Source organism: Juglans microcarpa x Juglans regia, chromosome 1D (assembly GCF_004785595.1).
Source record: "Juglans microcarpa x Juglans regia isolate MS1-56 chromosome 1D, Jm3101_v1.0, whole genome shotgun sequence".
Taxonomy (NCBI): domain Eukaryota; kingdom Viridiplantae; phylum Streptophyta; class Magnoliopsida; order Fagales; family Juglandaceae; genus Juglans; species Juglans microcarpa x Juglans regia.
In genome coordinates this window covers 31,293,298-31,308,366 of record NC_054594.1, presented here as the reverse complement: position 1 = coordinate 31,308,366, position 15,069 = coordinate 31,293,298, and the positions used below count along the sequence as shown (strand labels likewise).

Genomic DNA, 15,069 nt, shown 5'->3' with positions numbered 1-15,069 from the left:
GGGTGCAATTATGATGCACATTGCAAAACATGTGGTAATTAGAGGGCTCAAAACTGTATGTATCTCTCTTTTTGGACATATCCTTTAGCCTTTTAGGTATTGAGATTAACACTTCTGTGTAATTTTAAAAAGCACATTGACTATATTCACCAATATGTTCAGTGGAGTGTGGAAAGAACGGTAAAAAGTTATACGGCTTACTGATATTGGCGGGACCGATTATTGCCAGCATCTTCTCTTATAGTATCATTAGCAGAGTTAATTAGAGGCAAATAGAAGGAAGAAAAGAACACACACGTGTTAAAGCTCAGCTTGGGGTTCTTTTCTTTGGAAGTCATAATTTTGACGGTTTTCCCACAGGAAAAAAAAAAAAAAAAAATCCCTTTTCACTGCAAATGTTTTGAGATAGTATAAACTAAAGTAAATGATTAAGAAAAAATATTGGGAGCCGCCACTGTTGGGAGCAATCACTTTTGCACACCTACGTGACATCATTCAAACTACACATCTCTCAAATTCAAAATTACTATGGACTGAGAGAGAGTAACGATGAGAGAGAGACCGAGATGAGAGAGAGAGTGACGATAAGAGAGACCGAGATGAGAGATAGCTGATGAGAGAGAGCGGAGATGAGAGAGAGACGATGAGAGAGAGACCGAGATGAGAGAGAGAGTCAATGAGGGATGAGAGGGATCTGATGAGAGAGAGAGTCGAGGAGAGAGAGATCTGATGAGAGAGAGAATCGAGGAGAGAGAGATGATGAGAGAGAGAGCTGAGATGAGAGAGACAATGAGAGAGAGATGATGAGGGATGAGAGAGAGAGTCGAGGAGAGAGAGAGAGCCAGCTAGAGAGAGAGAGATGAAAGAGAGAGAGCTGATGAGAGACGATGGAGAGAGAGATGATGAGAGAGAGGAGTAGAACTAGTCGTTTGGTGCATTTTGCACAAAAAAAAAAAAAAAAAAAAAAAAAAAATAAAAAATAAAAGGATTAGAAGCAGTCATGTAGTGTGTGCAATGTATGCACAGCCAGAGTGACTGCTCTGTAGCAATACTCTATTCAAAAAGGGAAAGCTGACAAATCCAAAATAAAATAAAATAAAATAAAATAATAATAATAATAAGAAAAAAGGAAGGTTGAGAAGAAGTTTACTTCCAGAATAAATTAACTTTATCGGATTCGTTGAGAAGAAATGAATACCAGGCAGTACTTGCCAGTCTCTCAGAACTGGAATCCAGGAATAATGCTCCCGCACACAAAAGCTTAGAATCTAATTCTTTCCTCAACATTTTCACATGCTTATTAGAAAATATTACTGTTCCACTGTATTTTATTATTTTTCTAATAGTTCCCCATTAACTTTCTTTCCGAGTCTCCCTGGGAGGAAAAGAACTCCCCTTTCATACAGGCTTTCATCCCTTCTACATTACCCTACAAGCATTTGGATTTTCATCACTAAACATTGATGCGATATTTCCATGGCCATTATTGCCATTGTGGTAGTCTTCAGCGTAGCGGTCCATCCTACTGTAATTTATGTTTCGTGGTGGTGAGCTGACATACTCATATTCAGTTACATATGGTGATGGCTTGTATGTGTTATAGCTATGTGTAACATTCACGGGTTGAGGGGGCTCTTGTTGCAATCCTTGGCCATTTTGGTACTTGTGCCATTGCCCACCATATCCGTGACTGTAATTATATCTGTAGCCGTACTCAGGTGGATGGTGGTATATCACATGAACCTCTCCAGCATCTTTGGATCCAGAGGGTTTGTATGTTGGCTGGCTTGTGTTATTGTCTGGAGCCATAGGTGTAGGTGGTGGTGGTGGTGGTGTAGCCTCTGCTGGTGGATTTTCAGGTGGTGCTGGTGGATCTTTTGGTGGCTCTGTTGGTGGGGACGCTTCGGCTGGTGGAGCTTCTGGTGGGGGAGGTGTTGGTGCATCAGGGGCTGGTACACCACCCTCCTGAGGTGCTTGTTCTGTTGGTGGAGCAGGGGGCTCTGTTGGTACTGTGTGTGAACAAATAGTAGCAATTTTCCTTGTCTTCTTAATGGCTTTGAGAATTCTTTCTGGATCTGCCCACCCTATTATTGTTAATTTCTGCTGAGGGAAGTCAATGTTGAGATCATATATACCTGTAGAAAATAAGCATTAGCTTGAAAACTAGGAGGTGAACAAGTGTTTTTCAGACCACTAGATGTTACCAGAGGAAAATTCTGAAGACTAATAATTCAGGCACTTTCTTGTTATCAGTTGCCTACCAGTAATGCCATGTAGTGCTTTCTTTATCTTTTGAACACATCCATTACAGTCCATCCGGACCTGTATTTCAGTGACTCGAGGTTTCTGCATTTGACAAATAGACTAATTGGTTAGAACAAAATCCCTTGTTATGGATGAAAAAGGAAACTACATGTTGCATAAAATGATGTAGTGAAGTAGGTTTCGGAGGCATACCTCTAACTCTGGAAACATGAGCAATGGGAAGGATAGAGGAACCAAGAGGGTGTGTGTGCTCTGAATGGGAATGAAATGGAGGAAAGTGAGAATGAAGAATCAATAGGTGGCATTTATTTGTACATGGTGTAGGAATACTTTGAAAAGCAAAAGGTGTGGGACATGTTACGAATCTCTTTAGAGGGATGGAAAGAAAGACGGGTATTGCTAGCTTGATTAGGCTATAGAAAGGGGTCGGTGTTTTTTATGGACCTTTGAAATGAGCCGAAGGGAATTTACTTTTGGGATCGATGGACATCTACAATTGTGGGACGTCAGTGATGCAGGCTAGGATATCCAAAACCGACCATGCAAAAGAAATTATAAAGCGAGAGCTGATGATAGATCATGTTGCATGCATGCTTCATGGGTCAAAAAATATCAAATCAAAAGCAGCTTTCTAGGTTGAGGATATCCACTATCAGGGAATTCTTTTGTCACAAGAAACCGTCGTAAATGAAATGACAAAATTGTAGTTCATCTTTTTCATTTTTGTCGAAAAGATCGATAGAGGTTGACTCCAGAAAATGTTTTTTTGTTAGTTTTATTAATAGCCCCGGGATTGATTTATTTTAGATGCAACCTTAACCTGCTATACAAACGCTAATGGTTGTTTTTCTGCGAATTATGCTTGTGGGCTTATTTTGGTGACATGCTTTGAGTCTCCATTAATACAAAAACTCTAAAAGAAAATATGAAAATAATGGAAAGACATTAATGTCTAAAGTTGGGTAATCCTGACTTATCAAGAACCAAAAATCCTATCAAACTTTGAGGGAGTTGAGCAGCAGTAGAAAAAGACGTCAGCATTTCTGATGCTTGCATCGAATCCAACTGCATTTACGAGCAAGCCTTGTGCACCCCTGATTCTATTCTTATGCTAAATAAAGGAAACCGTTCTTGAGATTGGTTGAAGTAATGAAGTTTTAAGTGATGCCATGGAAAGTAAGTTTTGAGCAGTGCAGTAGGTGGAATTTTTTGTGGCATAATCTGTGAGGATCTTTCCAGCTTGTTCGTTCTTTTTAGTAGATATTTTAGATCCATTCCTAACTTTATACTTAAATGCCACGCACCCTGCTAAATGCAGCAGTACTGTTAATCAATGCCTAATGTTGTTGCTGGTTAGAGAAGAGAGGCAGTGGAAGTACTTCTGCTTAAACATGTCAACCCCGCCCGCTTGGTCATTACTGCATGATTTGGAGATTCCTTTCTATAATTAAATTACTTACGCTCGCAGGCTTCAATTTTTGCATGGGTCTCTATAGTTTTGAGCATAGGGCAAGGTATACATACTGTAGGCAATATGGTGCGTGAAGATCTTCTGCAATTCACTGCCTAGATTGCAGGGTAGGCCTTCTCGAATTGTCTCCAATCCGACCATCTATTACAGGAACGAGTTTCCCAATATGGTGGCTGCAGCCAATTGTTCACTGGACATTTGAGTACAAAATAATCTGTTATACTCATACATTTCACATTAGTGGGTGGCTTTTCAAGGATCTCATTGACTAAAAGTTACAAGTGTGGACAGGAGCATGCGTACCATGTTTAAACTACAAATTGTTCACACAGGAGGGATGTGGGTTGTTGAGATTTGGCTTCTGAAAAGTTGTGCAGAGTGTCACCAATTTCATGGCATCAATTATTTAAGTGGAGGTTTCTTGAGGTGTTGGGAAAGAATATTGACATATTTTAAGACAATTACTTTGCCATGCCTTGTGATTGGCGATAATAAGCCAAATTTCCTAGCCTTAGCTTCTTTATATCTCAAAAGAGTAGAACAAAAGTCAAGCGAATTGGACCTTTGGTCTAATGGTCTTAGTATCTACAGTTTTCCCAAATGACCAAAGTGAAAGGAGAGATTAGCGGGCGGGAACTTCATATGAAAACATGGTCCATGCTCAAAACTCAAAAGAGCAAATGAAAATGACCTGCTTTTGAGTTTTGCTGGGCTTGGATTACAGAGAATATACAGGCTGGCTATGCATGACGTTGAATGAATTCCCATCCTTGTTTTGTTATGGTAGCAAAGCATCTCATGGAAAAAGATTTGACTTGCACTGTGTTTGGGTTTTATTTTGCGTTAGAGTTGGCAAAAGTTTGTGTCTAAAACTTGTTGTATTCACTTTTTTTTATAGTGGATTTAGGGCCGGTTTGGATATGAGATGGTTTTAGATAAATTGAATAAAATATTGTTAGAATATTATTTTTTAATATTATTATTATTTTGAGATTTGAAATAGTTGAATTGTTTATTATAATTTGTATGAGAATTTGAAAAAATTGTAATAATGACATGAGATGAGATGAGTTGAGTTGAATTGAAAGTACTTTTGTATCCAAATAGGCTTGAGCATCTGAAGAGAATTCTTAGATTTTGAAAAATTATTCAAATGAGTTTCTACTTCATCAATAAATATCTAGTGTTCTTTATTTCCATGCTTTTAATTATTTTAATATTTATTGACTTGCTAGTGCTTGGTGATATCAATTGTATGTAAATTCTAAATTCCGTTGTGAATGGGATAAAACTCTTGTTCACCCCCTTTGGAGTTTGGTGTATTCAAAGATCTGTGCCATCTGGATTATCTTTCAATTTTGATTCCTTTTGACCGAGCAAACATGCTCAGGCACTCCTCAATGATGATTGGGTGTCTAAGCTATGGAAAGTCACCAGCAAGACCTCAATATCGATTAATTAACAGTAATAGCGAATGATCAACTTATCGTTATTCGACTCAAATCTATAGAGTTCAATACTTGGATTTACATGTTTTTTTTTTTTTTTTTTAAAGGCACAACAAATTCCATTTATTCATAGCAGGATATTACAACTTTGACCTGAAACATACAAAACAGAAACTAACTATTGCTTTTAAGGCTCCCCAATGCACAAATTTATTTGTGACTAATATGATCTAGTTCATTGTTGTAACTCTCTATAGAAAAATCATCTGAGAGATAGCACTCTATCCTAAGACAAAATTAAGCAACCCCACACTCTGTCTAAGATGGAGTAGATGACACACTCTATGAACAAAAATCTATGAGACTGTGTTATTATTTTTTAACCTAAAACAAAGGAAATAATAGAAAACGTAAGAGATTCATGAAAAAACAGCGAATTACAGCTTGGAAAGCTGTAAATCTGCATTTTCAACCTTAGAAAAAATAAAAAATGCAAACATCGAGACTGTGGTGACACGTGAGGGACACGTGCCAACGAGATTCTTCACCCGTCTAAAGGATTGATGCGTTGGAAATCTTACAGTGGGGTGTGGTGGTCGCTAGTTCCAGAGAACAATAAATCTGCATTTCGCCCTACTATGAATGAAAAAACAAACAAAACCAGAAAAATAAAAGAAAAACTAGAGAGAAGAGGGAGGAGGGAGTTTGGCTCCAAGATTAACTTGTTATCTCAACATCTCAAACAGTCAAATTTAGATTAGACTTCAACATAATTAAGCCCAAGGTTATTTTTTTTTGTGTTGAAAGATGCCTGACTTTCGTTAACCTCTCAAGAGTTGGACATGATGCATACTCATCAACCATAGCTCAAAGGTCCATAGTATAAATATATAAAAGCAATAATATTTGGAAGATACGACTAGTTATGGGTCCGACTTGTTATGATTCAAGGGACGGCAGATGAGATATCAAGCCCCCCAAATTGAAGGTGTTTTATATGATAGAGCTGTCTGTATTTTACTTCAAAAGTCTCGCCTCTGAACATTATTTTGAGTACAAAGCAATGGAGTATACACTACCAGCCGACCCCATCACCAGATGAGAAAGAGTGAGGTGCACGAACACTTTTACCTTTTGTCACCTCAAAACTATTGTGATTCTGATCTGATATATATATACACACTCATCAATGTCCAAATCACTCCACTATTTTTCTTGACTCAAAATCACAGATTGAAGATGATTACCGGGATCATCGTTGATGAGCACACGTCCCCAGTCGCTGCCGAGAGGCTGTGGAGGGCAAGCATTGGTGACATACGGAACCTCATGCCCAGGCTTCTTCCCCAGCTCGTATCAAGCATTGTCGTTCTTGAAGGAGATGGTGGAGCTGGCACCATTATGCGGCATAACTTAAAAAACGGTTCTTGTTCTGAATAATGAAGCCTAGTTTATAATTATTCCACTAATCACATAATCATACTCGTTCGATTATGCTAACCAGATGTATGTGCTGGTGTTTTGTTTGACGTGATCATGTGCAGCTGTTAAGGAATTTGGGTTTGTTAAGGATCGCATCGAAGTAATAGACCATGACAACCACATATTTAAGTACTCTGTCATTGAAGGTGGTCTTGTTGGTCTCAAATTGAAGTCTTTCACAGCTGAGATTACCTTCAGTTCTACCAGAGAAGGAGGCTGCTTGGCCAAGGTAAAAATCGAGTACGAGTCAATGGAAGAAGGCAGCTTGCTGTCTGAAGAAGATGTTACAAGCATAAAGGAAGGGAATTTGGCGATGATGAAGGCCGTTGAGGAGTACCTTCTGGCAGATCCGAATGCTTATGTATGAAATTTATCAATGAACAAAATGGCTTCTGCAGAGAGGCTCTGACGACTACGTAATCCTTATTCTAGTATTTTGTATTTTTGTTCAACAGGAGAAACATATTATTGTCTTGTCTGAAATAGGCTCCCTCGATCGGCAAGAAGTTTTGAAGCTGTATTGCAAATGTTTCACTACGAGTGAGGCGTATAGACAAGAACAAGAGAAGAACTTTATAATCTGTAGTATTATTTTTCTTTACGAAAATCACTTTCTGTCTCATCAAATCTCTTTTGTATGCATACCCTTTTTTCTCAATGAATTAAAGGGTCATATAATAAACAACAAACAAATATTTCATATCACGCACTACAAGAAAAAAAGGGTTTTGCAGTGCTCAAAATCAACGCAAATACCCCCAATAATCGCTGCATTTGATCAATTTTGGCAATTTTTAATTCGCTGCATTTTTTACGAAATTAAGATGCCATTTTTGATCAATTTCAACGATAGTCAAACTAGGCGTAGATTTGAGGGTTCTCCAAGAGGTAGGCTTCCACAACTTTGTAGACCCCAATAGCACTGTCCTTGCCTGCCTTAATTTCTTCTTCTTTGATTTCAACGTCGCCGATGGTGTTGTAATTGCTTGTTATCTTGCAGATGCAACCTCCATCACTAGCAGCCTCAAACTTAACCTCATAAGCAATACATTCAAGCTTGTCACCCAAGGGGTCCCCCTCAATCAGAGTGTATTTGCACACAAAATTCTCCTTGTCAAGCTCATCAATCCGGTGCTTCACATATTTAAAGTGGCTAGCTACATGATCATAAAACCAAACGAAACATGCATTAAAGTCAGTTATATGATATTGAAAGTACTGCCAAGGTAAATCAGTGATCACATAAGTTCGTTTGGCATAGTTTAGTTTGCTAACCTTCAGTGAAGTTGACTTGTTCGATGCTTCCCGCTCCACCATCTCCTTGAATTAGATCGACGCTTTTTATGAATTGAGGTACCAGTTTTGGGATCAAGGTGGAAGATTCTAAGATCAATGCCTTGAACATTCTTGCTGGGGCAACTGGGCATGCGAACTCTTGTTTGAAGCTGGTGACACCCATGGCTTTGCAGATTGTGGGAAGAATGGGGGATAAATGATATGGTTTATGAATTGGTGGAAGCCACTTTGGCTATATATAGATCGAGTAGGAGATGGGGTGGTTTGGTAACAATCCACTGAGGACAAACAAAATGAAAGGTTGAACGTGCAGCCGGAGAAAATGGGAACTTTCAAACTTCTAAAGGCTTTTTAATATTCAATTTCAGGCTTCAATTTTTGTGGCTAGTCTTGGACTGCTTTTGTTTCAATGTTGAAAATTCTATTGAAAAAAAAAAACTTTCATGAATGTGGTATTACACATGGGCGGCGCATGCTGCATGGGTTGAATGGGCTTGAGAACTCGGAGCATGCTGACCGTCACTGGCCATGAGTCAGAATGGCCCAAAATATAACGTTCAGCTGCCAATCCTAGCGATTCCGCAGTGTTATATTTTCCATGTAATGACTGTTTATATATTAAAGGATAGTGATTCCCAATTGCCATGCTTCAAAGAATTTCCATAATCGTTGGTGGATGTGTAATTCTCTGTGTTTGCAATCGGGCAAGAGTTTTCATGGGAGTCCCCCAAATTTGACAATGCTAGCTAGTACGGTAGTACCAGTACGACCAGGAGCAGGTGATATGATTTCCAATCTATTTATATGGTAACTCCACAAAGAATATGTGGTTTTCTTTTCTTTTCCCCACTTTATATACTAAGGCCTCATTTCCAATCATCATTTCCATTTTATATTTTTGCCTATATCATGAACTTAAAGAACGATCTCCAATGATATCTATCGCGTAGGATCAAGGGATGAACTGACTATAAAGAATGCACTAGTGTGTGAATGCTCTCAGGAACTTTCAGAAAGAAAAGGGGGATGAACTCTGACATACTGCTTAGGGTGCTCATTATTTTGGGTCTTTTCTATAGAAAGTCTTGATGTTGCTGCCATTACGACACCGCAGTCCTTGCTCAAGGATACAGAATAATCAGATTAAGCCATGCATGAAGAGATTTTTCTTTCCACACATGGCGACATCCCCTGCTTTTATTGGCATGCCTCATTTGTGCCATTTTCCGATCCCACTAATTGAGCTATTGTACATCAACTTCCCATAAATATAATTCTCACAGTCTCACGAGGTCGTGTGAAGTGATTTACAAAATATACAAAGTCCTCTTTCTTTCTTTGTTTTGCTTTTATTTTCGATCTTTTTCAGCTCCTGCAGCTAGGATATGTGCCACGACCCCACAAAAGTAGAATCCAGAAATAAGGCTAACACGTTTTTGGTAAACCGCAAATTCACACATATTAATCATCTTTTGCACAATCTCAATGAACAAAGAAAAGAAAATTCTGGAAAAGAACAAAGGAAGTACAGTCTGTTAGAATCATTTAACAAAACCCAGTCCACAAAATCATTACATAACTTTAAATTTTAAGTATAGGCACGAGGGTGTGCCAAAAGGTAGGCCTCCACAACTTCATACATCCCTATGGCTCTGTCCTTTCCAAGCTCAATATCCTCTTCTTTTATGTCTACACCTTCCTTTGCTTTGTATTCACTGGTTATCTTACAGACACATCCTTTTCTGCCATATCCCTCAAACTTGACCTCATAGGTAATATATTCAAGCTTATCCATTAATGCATCGCCCTCGATTAAAGTGTGCTTGCACGTGAACTTCTCCTTATCAAGGGCATCGATCCTGTGCCTCACGTATTTGAAAGGACTGGCTGCAGATTGGAACAAACACAACATGTTTCTTATGTTACAGCTAACATATATATATATATATATATATATATATAAACATAATTTGTCTGTCTAAGAAGCTAATTAAGATCTTTGCTAACCTTCAGTGAAGTTGATCTGTTTGATGCTCCCAACATCTCCCTGGCCTTCAACAAATTCCATGCTCTTTATTGATGAGAACATGAGCTTTGGGCAAAGGTTGTGGGAGTCAAGGATCAAAGCCTTGAACATCCTGTCCGGAGTAACCTTAGTTGCAAATGACTGACTGATTTTGATGACACCCATAGTTGCTAAAACTATGAACCAAGAGAAAATGACTGACGGAAAATAAAGGAGGAGATGAAATGAAGAAAATAAGCCTGGGAACACAATTCAGAAGACCTTATTTTTTTCGGTAGCTCTGCAGAGATTTGGAAAAGGTGGCTTTAATTGGTTTAAATTTGATTATTTTTATTGTTTAGCCTTCAAACTTCAAAGTTCATTGTGGTACGCAATCATAATCTGGGCCTAAAAGTCTTCGATTCCGTGTTTGATCTGGTCAACTTCACAAAGAATATATTTTAAGTTTTTGACAGCAAACAAATTGTCTCCACTCACAAGTGGATCCTAATGCTGCGATTAGATATTGAGTTAAGTTGAATTCTTTATGAATAATAGTGAGTTAAGATGGTAAAGTAAATTTTATAGGATTCATCTCAGATGAGTTAAATGTGTTTGAATATTAAAATGAATTTAGATGTATTTATGAGAAGTTGAAAAAAGTTATGAGTTCGTAAAGAAGTGTTGAATTGAAAAAGGTTGTGGATTCCACATGTAAAGAAGTTTTGAGTTGAGATAAGTTTAGTAAATTGAGAATTGAGTGTTTAGATGTTAGACTTAACTTAAAATTAAACTGAAATGAGTTGAACTCAAATGAGCTTAACAATGAAACGGAGCCTAAGTCCCTCCCATCACTACCTAGAGAATAATAATTTCCCAAAGGCTCGAGAAACATTGAAAACGATAAATATGACTTGAAATAAGGTTAGCAATGAGAAATTCCGGATTTAATGGTACCCCTAATGAGTCTCTTGACCAGTGGAGATCCTTGACCTCTTGAAGTGCAAGCAAAATCCATAAGAGTCATTGTGGAAATTGAAATAATGGTTTTAATCTAAGGAATGAGATGAGACGAGAATTTTTAAATAGTAGTAAGATGGTACGTGAATAGTAATGAGATAGTTTGAGTTAAGTATTTATGGCGTTTTGAGAAATATGAGAGAAAAAATTGAATAAAAAATATTATAAAGTTAAATACTGTTAGTATATATTATTTAATATTATTTTTGTTTTGAAATTTGAAAAAGTTAAATTCTATTTCGTTTTTTATTTGGATGTTTAGGAAAGTTATAATGATTAGTTTGAAAGTGTTTGTGTTTAAATGATATTTAGAAAATAAATGAGATGGCAAGAAAAAAATAGAATGAGATGAAAATTATTTTCGAACGTCCCCAACTTGTGAGGAAACTTGAGCTTTAGGGGTGGGCAGTGGGGCCCTCGTCCCTCTTCCGCCCCGCACCCGTACGGTGGGGCGGATCACCCCGTCCGGCAGATGCGGGGGGCAGGGCACCCGCCCGCATTTGGGCCTACCTCCTGGGGCAGGGGCGGAGGCAGTATGGGGGCGACCCCGCCCCGCCCCGCATGGATATATATATTTATATATATATATATAAAACCCAAGCATGAAATGACGTCGTTTCATGCATGCTTGGGTTTATATCAAAACCCACCCCCTGCCCCCCCTCCCGATTCCCGAACCTTCATCTCCTTGGACCCTCGCTCACTTCTCCCTCGCTCTCAGTCTCTCCCTCTCTCTGAGTTCCCGCACCCGATCCCTCTCTCTGCATCGCCGTCCCCGTCAGCGTTGCTGTCGCACGACTCGCACCCGGTCCCTCTCTCTTCATCTCCGTCACCGAAGGTCTGAAGGTAAGAAACCCTAAATTCAAAATTTAATTTTTTTTGTGATTTATATATTTAATGGAGATTGGAGGAAGGATGGGGTTTATCGGAGATGGAGGATGAGATTTTGTGAATTTTGTACTGTGGAGCTTACATTATGCATGTGGTTTGAACTTTGAATGACTCACATGAGTCCCGTCCGTTTGTTTTTGTTTGCATTATATAATGTGTGTGAATCACTAAATCATGATATTATTTGTGTCTAATTAATTCAGATTGGAACCCTAAATTAATTTAGGGCTCCAATCTGAAACCCTAAATTAATTTAGCGGTTTCAAAGATTAAAAACCCTAAATTAATTTAGGGGTTTCAAAGAAAAAAATTGCTCTGCACTAAGGGTTTAAAAACAGAATTTCATGTTCCCTACCAAATTGAACAAAAAAAAAAAAAAAAAAAAAATAGAATGCACTAGGGTATTTCGAAATACAATATAATTAATTAAGATGATATATATATATATATGAATGTCAAGTGATACTTTTTTTTATTCTACTTTTTTTAATGTTCATTATATAGTTGCTATGCTTATAGTCTTTCAAGTCTAAGAAACTATGTTGTTAATATACTTTACCACATATATAACCAAAGTACTCAAAATTTTTTATTATTTTTATCGTGTTTTCGTAGTAGTTCTGATCCATTCAATCATGATATTTTTTATTTTTTTTATCGTGTCCGAAATTAAAGATCATCAGGATGTTAATTGTTTGGCATGTTACTATTTTTCTATAATTTCAGATTTCTTATTTGCTTGAGTTCATGGATATGCCAGCAGATTCTAGTGCAAGCTCTCATTTCCATGCCGAGGGCACCCCTACCCCTACACTTACACCTACACCTACACCTACATCTACCCCTCCTACTCATACCCCTAGCCCTAGCCCTACGGCACCTTACCTTGCCCCCAAGCCCAACAAGAAACCTGCTTCAATAGTTTGGAGTCATTTCACCAAACTAGAGGGTGGTGATCCAAGTAACCCCCAACCCAAATGTAACCATTGTAGGAAAATTTATGGATGTCACTATAGAAAACATGGCACCTCACAATTAAAGGTGCACTTAGAAGAGTAATGTAAAAAAAATCCAATATTAAGATCATTACAAGAGAAAAACCAATCTAGGCTAGAAATTGAACTTAAAAAAATGGGGATGAGACCAGTGGGGGTGCAACTTTGAGGGGGTATACTATGTATGATCCCAATGAGTGTAGAAGACACCTAGCTTGTATGGTCATCATGAATGAGATACCTTTTTAACTTGTTGATGGGAAAGGGTTCCAGGCGTATTCTCGCTACTTGAAATCAAGATTTAATATTCTTTCTCGCCACACAGTCGTAAAGGATGTAAAAAAATATTTTTACATTGAAAAGGAGAAGTTGAGGGGTCAATTGGCGGATCAATTTGTTTGTCTCACCACTGACACTTGGACATCGGTCCAAAATTTTAATTATATGTCTTTGACTGTGCATTTTATTGATTGTCATTGGATATTGCAAAAGAAAATTATAAAATTTTGTAAAATCACCGATTATAAGGGTGAGACAATTGGGAAGGCCTTGGAGGCCGCAATAAGGAGTGAAGGTTGACTCGAGTTGTTACAGTCACAGTCAATAATGCCTCGTCTAACGATATCGCATTGGAACATCTGAAAACCTATCTTAGAGGGGCAAATAAGACACTCATGGGTGGTGAGTGTCTGCATGTGAGATGTGCGGTACATATTCTGAATCTGATTGTCACTGATGGTTTGAGGGATCTTCATGACTCGATTGCTCGAGTTAGGACTGCTGTGAGATGGGTGAGATCTTCTCCTTCGAGGTTGGAAAAATTCAAGGTTGCTGCGAGATCTGCGGGCCTAACATCTAAGAATGACCTTTGTACTGATATGCCTACACGATGGAACTCAACATTTTTTATGTTGAAGGTAGCCCAAGAATATAAGCTGGCATTTGCATTATTGGGTGACGAAGACATCCAATATGTTAAATATTTTGATGATCACGGGGGATTGGGAAAACCTGTAGATGATGATTGGGAAATTGTAACTATTTTTGTAGAATTTTTGAGACTTTTTTATGATGTCACCACGAGACTATCTGGAACTTTGTACCCTACATCCAATACTGTATGTCAGCAAATATATAGGGTAAAAGAAGAATTAGATGACATGGTCACGGGTGGTCACATTAGGCTGCGGGAGATGGTATTGATTATGAGGACAAAGTACGAAAAGTATTGGAGAGATTTAACTAGGGCTAATATTTTGTTATATGTAGCTATCATCTTTGACCTGAGGTATAAGTTGGATGGCATGATATTTGGATTGGGCCTTCTGTACGGGCAAGTATGGGCGGAGCTTATTGTAGCAAGGGTTCGGGAAACTCTTGGTAGATTATTTGATGAGTTTTCCACCTTGTGGGGTGGTAATATTGTGGCACCTACACCTATCCCCTTAGCCTCAGGCTCACAGTTTCCTGAAGTCGAGGTTGGGAAAAGATGTAGATTGGAGTGGGGTGAGAGGTATGAGCAGTCCCCCTTCCTCTGGAATTCTGTAGAGGCTCAATCAGAGATAGACAGATGCTTAGCAGCAGAGATTCTACTATTTTCACGAGATTCGATATATTAAGTTGGTGGAAGGTGAATGCCGTGAAGTATCCGATCCTTGGAGAGATAGCCCGCACACTTGTGGCTATTCCTATTAGCACCATAGTCTCAGAGTCGGCTTTTAGCACCAGAGGGCGTGTATTGAATTCATTTCAGAGTTCATTAGCTCCTGCCACTGTGGAGGCTTTGATTTGCATGCAAAATTGGATTAAGGGAACTCTAATTCATGTTCCGGATGTTCTTGAGTATGAGGAGGCCGACGTCGAGGAGGGTGATGATCAGCCTGGATCTGGTATTTATTTTAATTTCATTTTCTAATTGCTTATTTTAATTTATTTATTTTCATTTAATTGGTATTCATCAATTTGATTTCAAATTTAATACTTATAGTGATACATGAGACAACGTCTACGGCTACCTCCGATGCAGTATGACTTTGTATTGGACCCGCCATTACCATGGTTTGCACAATTTCTCCCTTAATTGTTTTTTGCATTTAAAATTTTGTTTCATCTTTATAACTTTTTAATTTTAATTTGTTTTATTTTTAACTTATTAACTTTTCAGGTTTTATAACTTATTAACTTTTATGATCTTGA

At 38.2% G+C, this 15,069-nt stretch overlaps 4 protein-coding genes across 5 annotated transcripts; 1 reads left to right on the top strand and 3 right to left on the bottom strand.

The window, feature by feature from the left end:
* Positions 1-1,310: 1,310 nt before the first annotated feature.
* LOC121248746 (leucine-rich repeat extensin-like protein 2) lies at positions 1,311-2,588 on the bottom strand. Its single transcript, XM_041147305.1, has 3 exons — positions 2,458-2,588; positions 2,262-2,346; positions 1,311-2,135 (listed from the first exon to the last, which is right to left on the bottom strand). Exons 1-3 carry the CDS (start codon positions 2,473-2,475, stop codon positions 1,420-1,422), a joined length of 819 nt encoding a protein of 272 aa, XP_041003239.1. The 5' UTR covers positions 2,476-2,588; the 3' UTR covers positions 1,311-1,419.
* A 3,564-nt stretch (positions 2,589-6,152) lies between these two features.
* LOC121239915 (major pollen allergen Bet v 1-D/H-like) lies at positions 6,153-7,273 on the top strand. 2 transcript variants are annotated; one of them, XM_041137302.1, is made up of 3 exons: positions 6,153-6,297; positions 6,417-6,607; positions 6,729-7,273. In XM_041137302.1, exons 2-3 carry the CDS (start codon positions 6,424-6,426, stop codon positions 7,031-7,033), a joined length of 489 nt encoding a protein of 162 aa, XP_040993236.1. In that variant the 5' UTR covers positions 6,153-6,297; positions 6,417-6,423; the 3' UTR covers positions 7,034-7,273. The 2 variants fall into 2 exon arrangements, with proteins under 2 accessions (XP_040993236.1, XP_040993226.1); XM_041137292.1 differs by lacking the exon at positions 6,153-6,297 and having other exon boundaries at positions 6,304-6,607.
* Positions 7,236-8,265, bottom strand: LOC121239930 (major allergen Pru ar 1-like). Its single transcript, XM_041137327.1, has 2 exons — positions 7,942-8,265; positions 7,236-7,823 (listed from the first exon to the last, which is right to left on the bottom strand). Exons 1-2 carry the CDS (start codon positions 8,123-8,125, stop codon positions 7,525-7,527), a joined length of 483 nt encoding a protein of 160 aa, XP_040993261.1. The 5' UTR covers positions 8,126-8,265; the 3' UTR covers positions 7,236-7,524.
* A 1,223-nt stretch (positions 8,266-9,488) lies between these two features.
* On the bottom strand, positions 9,489-10,288 carry LOC121239922 (major allergen Pru ar 1-like). The gene is made up of 2 exons (XM_041137315.1): positions 9,970-10,288; positions 9,489-9,849 (listed from the first exon to the last, which is right to left on the bottom strand). Exons 1-2 carry the CDS (start codon positions 10,151-10,153, stop codon positions 9,551-9,553), a joined length of 483 nt encoding a protein of 160 aa, XP_040993249.1. The 5' UTR covers positions 10,154-10,288; the 3' UTR covers positions 9,489-9,550.
* Between the last annotated feature and the right edge of the window lie 4,781 nt (positions 10,289-15,069).

Coding starts and splice junctions, on each gene's coding strand:
- LOC121239922 (XM_041137315.1), bottom strand. CDS start 10,153: ATGGGTGTCATCAAAATCAGTCAGTCATTTGCAACTAAGGTTACTCCG. Junction 9,850..9,969: donor ACAGATCAACTTCACTGAAG/GTTAGCAAAGAT, acceptor TCCAATCTGCAG/CCAGTCCTTTCAAATACGTG.
- LOC121239930 (XM_041137327.1), bottom strand. CDS start 8,125: ATGGGTGTCACCAGCTTCAAACAAGAGTTCGCATGCCCAGTTGCCCCA. Junction 7,824..7,941: donor ACAAGTCAACTTCACTGAAG/GTTAGCAAACTA, acceptor ATGATCATGTAG/CTAGCCACTTTAAATATGTG.
- LOC121248746 (XM_041147305.1), bottom strand. Junction 2,136..2,261: donor AGCACTACATGGCATTACTG/GTAGGCAACTGA, acceptor TATTTTCTACAG/GTATATATGATCTCAACATT.
- LOC121239915 (XM_041137302.1), top strand. CDS start 6,424: ATGATTACCGGGATCATCGTTGATGAGCACACGTCCCCAGTCGCTGCC. Junction 6,608..6,728: donor GCGGCATAACTTAAAAAACG/GTTCTTGTTCTG, acceptor GATCATGTGCAG/CTGTTAAGGAATTTGGGTTT.